Source organism: Durio zibethinus, chromosome 11, assembly GCF_047325235.1.
Source record: "Durio zibethinus cultivar Kanyao isolate XHJ-2024 chromosome 11, ASM4732523v1, whole genome shotgun sequence".
NCBI classification, from domain to species: domain Eukaryota; kingdom Viridiplantae; phylum Streptophyta; class Magnoliopsida; order Malvales; family Malvaceae; genus Durio; species Durio zibethinus.
The window spans coordinates 23,224,288-23,229,651 of NC_143172.1; the positions used below are offsets into that span (position 1 = coordinate 23,224,288).

Here is a 5,364-nt window from a genome sequence, read left to right on the forward strand (position 1 = left end):
GTTACATAAATATTTTAATTTAAAATATGATATAAACTTAATATTAAAAAAATATAATTTATATAATTTAAAATTAATAATATAAATTTATAAAATTAAAAATTTATATTAATTTTTATATATTAATATAAATTATAATATAATAATTTTTATATTTCACACCTATTTAATATAAAATAAATAAGATATAATTTCATAAATTATTGTTGCTGCTCAAGTAAAACATTACTCCATGTGTACTTCACTATAATTGAGGAAAGGCTTAAGATAACTTTTGAGACAAAAAGCATTTGATTGACTGGTGGTCAAAGCGATGACAGCAGCCCACAAGTCACCACCCAGTAAAGTTATGTGTGCCAGTGTCAACTAGTTTCTTTATCAGGGTAAAAAAAAAAACCAAAAAAAAAATGGTAATTTCCGAGCCAAAGCAAAACGTCCGTTAGACGATTTGTCATCTGCCTCAGCGCTGAACACATCCTCCATTGGGACAATTACGTAGAAATACCATTCAGGTTCCGCTTTTCCCTTACTTTCTTTACATTTTAAATGGAGGTAATAGTAGTAAATTTGATTGGACAAGAAACAAGTGGGAGATAATGCTGCATCTCTCTGCTTCAAAGATTTGCAAAGATCTTACGATATTGGATCCTCAGAATCTTTACCTTTATCTCTCTTTTTAAATACTCTGTCCATTCTTTTATTCAAAGCCAAAGAGCCCCAGATTTTCTTCTTCGTAAAACCGCCCATTTTCATTCTCAAGTCTTCCAGTATACATCCAAAAGAAGCAAAATACCACACTAAAGAGAGCTTCTTCCCTTCTCATACTGGGTTATGGCGATTGCTGCTGAAGTTTTACCTTCTGGGTCACAGGAGTTGCATGTTCTTGCCGTTGATGATAGCCATGTGGATCGTAAGGTCATTGAAAAATTGCTTAATATCTCTTCTTGTAAAGGTATGGCTTATTTCAATCCTTTTTTTAATGGTTTTTGGATCAAAAGTTGTGGTTTTTAGTTGATTTTGAAGATTCGGTTTGATTCTTTATTTCCCTGCAGTTACCGCGGTGGACAGCGGGACGCGAGCTTTACAGTTTCTTGGCTTGGATGGGGAAAAAGGGTCTCTGGGTTTGAATGTGAGTAGTTTTATCTGTTTGATTGCTGAGAAACTAGTATAAAGAGAAAAAGGAACCTTTGAATTGAATGTTCTGTTTTCAATGAAGTTTTGTTTAAAATCTTTGAGTTTATCATTCTCACATTTGTGATTTCTGTTCTTTCTTTTGAATGGTGTTTTAACGTTTGATTTGCTGTGATTCCAGGGTTTGAAGGTGAATCTTATACTGACCGACTACTCCATGCCCGGGATGACAGGATATGAGCTCCTCAAGAAGATCAAGGTTAGTCTTTGTGGCATTTTTATATGCTTTTAAATTTCTCCTTAAGTTTTTGTTTGATCAACCAAATATATTTGTTTGTTTGATATGCATAATTTGATTTGTAACAGCAATCATCAGCTTTTAGAGAAATCCCTGTGGTGATCATGTCCTCTGAGAACATCCTCACTCGTGTTGATAGGTATGAATATGATCTTAATTTAATATTTTCTTTTTCATTTTTGTTTTTTGTTGGCGTCAGAAATTTGTATTTACTGTTCTTCATGTTTTGGATTTTAGTGTAAATATCAGTGAAAATAAATTCTTTGATGATAGTGAGCATGATATGATTGATTCATACTGATTTTTCTATTTGCTGATGATTTTATATGGAACCCAAATCTGTTTGGTGGATCTGGAAATATATTCTAATTCATTTCTCTATATTTGTTAACATTCTTTGAAAATTTACATAGTTGGACTTCTATCCTCATCCTGTGGCTTGAAACTATTGGACGAAAATTAAAATTAAGGAATTTTATGGATTGCATTGATTTAGTGCATTATTATTGAAAAGATTTGTCAAACATATCTTTTCTTTTAAGAGAGAGATTTGTCAGACATATCAGTCATTATAAAATCATCCAAAACTGATGATTTTCTGCATAAACCGAACAAAATAACATTTTGAGTAGTAGAGCTATGATTAAAATTATTTGCAAGCCCAGATTATTTGTTATGGGGATATCCTGTTATTTTATGTATATATAAAATTGCTGATGGATTTATTAGTTTTATCAACGGGAAAGGGTGGGATTACTAATTTTGTCAACTGTGTTCAGGTGAAAATCTCGGGTGTTTCAATATGAAAATTTTCCGAAAAAATTATTGGTTTGGTTTTCTAATTTTCGTGGGTGTCCATGGACATCCTACTTGTCCGCGTGCATCCCCTGCTTAGATGTGGTGTAGCTATGAAAATTTTGATGGATTCCTCTTTGGAACAAGCTTAGGGGTGATCGCCGGTCTTTGAACTGTTCTCACTGATGATTGCCAACGGTGATCATCCCCTCTTAATCGACAAAGCTAGAGTAATAGTGAAGATATGTTCGGGAGTTAATAGAATGTCATCAAGTGTAAATCTTATGGTTTTAACCTGGTTCTTTTCAGCCGCTTTCCATGTGCATGCACTCGTGGTTGATGTTGCTGTGTGATTTTCTTATAAGTTGCCATGTATCATTATCTTTCATTAACTTCTGTCGTTTAAATGCTTTCTTGAACAATGGCTAAAACGTTCATTTCATTGACAGGTGTTTGGAGGAAGGGGCAGAGGAGTTCCTGGTTAAGCCTGTAAAGCTGTCAGATGTAAAAAGGTTGAAAGAGTTCGTAATGAGAGGAAAAACAGAGGAAAATAAAGGGAGAAGAGTCCACAAAAGAAAGTTTGAAGATGATAGCCACCCGCCATCATCATCATCATCATCAACACCATCATCATCATCAACACCATCATCACCACTGTTGCCCCCTCCTTTGACTGCAGCCCCATTTGCTTGTGATATAGCAGCCTCAGAACTACCATCATCACCTCTGCGTTCATGGAAGAGGTCAAAATTGCGTGACAGTGACTAACTTCTCTCTCATCCTCTTTTCTTTTTTCAGTGGTAACTATTTTTTTGTCAATTTTTGTCATGGTTTCCCCAGTGTGGGTAGGTGAAGATAACATGTGCATATTGCACTTATAGTGGCCTATCTAGATTCTGACAAGAACTAATAGGACCAGTAACAGAGAAACGAGAGAGAGAGAAGAAATACAAATGATATTCCTTTTGTTCCATGTATGTAAAGAAATCCAGAATATTATAGGCGCTTTTGTTTTTGTATCGGTCCATCTGTATGGATGTGCTATACCTTAATTAAGTTTAACTTTGCAAAACTCTATCTAGGGCTTGTGCTTCTATTGGAGGCTCAGAATTTTGCTTCTATTGGAGGTAGATGTAATAATTTTAAACATACAAAGAGTCACAAAAAAATGATACGAAAAAAGATAAAAAATATATAATTTAAAAATTTAATAAAGTTTTATATGAAATTAGGAAAAACAGTATATATTGTGTGACGGTAAATTTCATATTTTATGTGTAAAGTGCAAAATAAAAAAAATATAAATATATGAATCGTGAGGATTAATGTAATCTAGAGTTATTCATGTAATATTAGATGAGTTACAAATGATAATGTGTCCCTTGATAACATTTGTCACGGTGATATTCTTGCATTCTATGCATGGTTGATTGTGGGATGTGATAACATTGCGTTCTTTGGGTGGAAATTTCTTTTGAAACAGTACAACTGTTACTTGCTCGGCGAGACCATAGATAACAAGCCTTGGTACTTAAAAACCTGGTCAAATAAAGGCTACTCCTGCGTCATATCTATGTACTTAAAAAGTTCTGGAGATGGAGGGAAGTGAATGTATTAACTTGATACTTTACCTCTCTTTTAAAATCTACGTATCTTTCTATTTTTATACTTATCGAGAACGGGAAAGAGAGGATTTGCACCTGACACTCCTCTCTACCTCCAAAATCTTTTCTTTTTTTTCACTTTGTTACTGGTTTTTTTTTTTAATTTTATGTTTTTATTAGATAAATTTTATGAAAAAATAAATTGAGGTACGAATGATAAAATAATTCATATTCAATTAATTTTAACTCATATGATTAGTGATTTTAGAAAAAAATTTTTGAGATTAGATCAAATTTTTTTAAAAAAATTTTAGTTGGGTCAAAGATGAATTTAAAGTGCTTTATACCATACAAGATTTTCACGTGGCATTTCATTTTTTTTTTTTTTTTTACTTTCTTTTTTAAAGCTTTTGATTGGGGGGTTTCTAATTTATTTTGTTATTTTTATTTTTTATTAAATAAATTTGTGATAAAAAGTCAATTGAAATAGAAATATCAAAATATTTTGTATTCAATAAATTTCAATTTGTAATGATTTAAATAGTGTATTTTTTTTAATTCGAAATAATTTGATTAAAGTTTTTTTTTTTTTTTTAAATGAGTTCAATGGAAGTAAAGTTTTAGGTGTTATAACTTAACATTGGTATCTTATCAAAAGTCTTATTCTTTTTTGTTAACTTTTTTTTTCTTTTTTTTATATATATTTTTTCTCTACACACAATTTTCACTTTTTTAACGTCATTTTCCCTTATCTCCCCTTCTAAGCTCCCTCGTTCTCTCACGACTCTTTAAAAAACAATAAGAAAGAATAACTACGGTGATGAAACAAGAGATGATCCGGTGAAGTCGAGATCCAAGTAGAACATGTACTTACATTTATTTTTAGTACGGGTTTGCATTATTTAAATATTTTTATCATTTATTTTTTAAAAAATATACTTACATTTATTTATACGTTATTCATTAAAATTTAAAATAAAAATTTTACTTCTCTCGTATTTAAAACATAATTTAAAAAAATAAAAAAATAATCCCCGATTCTAGTTATAATATAAAGTTTCCCTGTTTGAAAGAGTTGGATGTTGAGCAAGACTCAACTGCCTGTAGGTGCCGCCACTTCAATGCAAAATGTCGATCAGTCATGGGAAGATGCCAAAAATCTTCCAACCTAGATTTAATGAACCTTTGGAGTGGTTGAATGGTTTGGTTAAAATGGCCTCAAAATGCATAAATAGCATAGGGTAATTGCACCAATAGCATTTCACCCTTTATATTTTTTGAGGCTACAACATCATTGTTTCACTACGCAAATAAATTCATTGTTCATAAAAGCTTCAACTTCTGCAATGAAAACCTTAAATTGGATGATGGTCCCACTTATTTACATTGGATGTGTGGTGAATTTAAACTACTATGAGCGAGGATCCAAAGTTTCTAATCTTGAACAAGTATTGAAATCAAATTTACAGATGGGATTTTCTAATCGATTTTACAAAAGTATTGATTTCGAGTTTCTAATCAAGGCTATGAGATTTT

The 5,364-nt window shown here is 31.6% G+C and overlaps 1 protein-coding gene across 1 annotated transcript; it reads left to right on the plus strand.

Annotated features, from left to right (window-relative positions):
* The first annotated feature begins 286 nt into the window (after positions 1-286).
* On the plus strand, positions 287-3,302 carry LOC111289886 (two-component response regulator ARR5-like). The gene is made up of 5 exons (XM_022881242.2): positions 287-952; positions 1,053-1,129; positions 1,313-1,390; positions 1,498-1,568; positions 2,674-3,302. The coding sequence occupies exons 1-5, from the start codon at positions 832-834 to the stop codon at positions 2,990-2,992; spliced, it is 666 nt and encodes a 221-aa protein (XP_022736977.2). The 5' UTR covers positions 287-831; the 3' UTR covers positions 2,993-3,302.
* Positions 3,303-5,364: the final 2,062 nt, after the last annotated feature.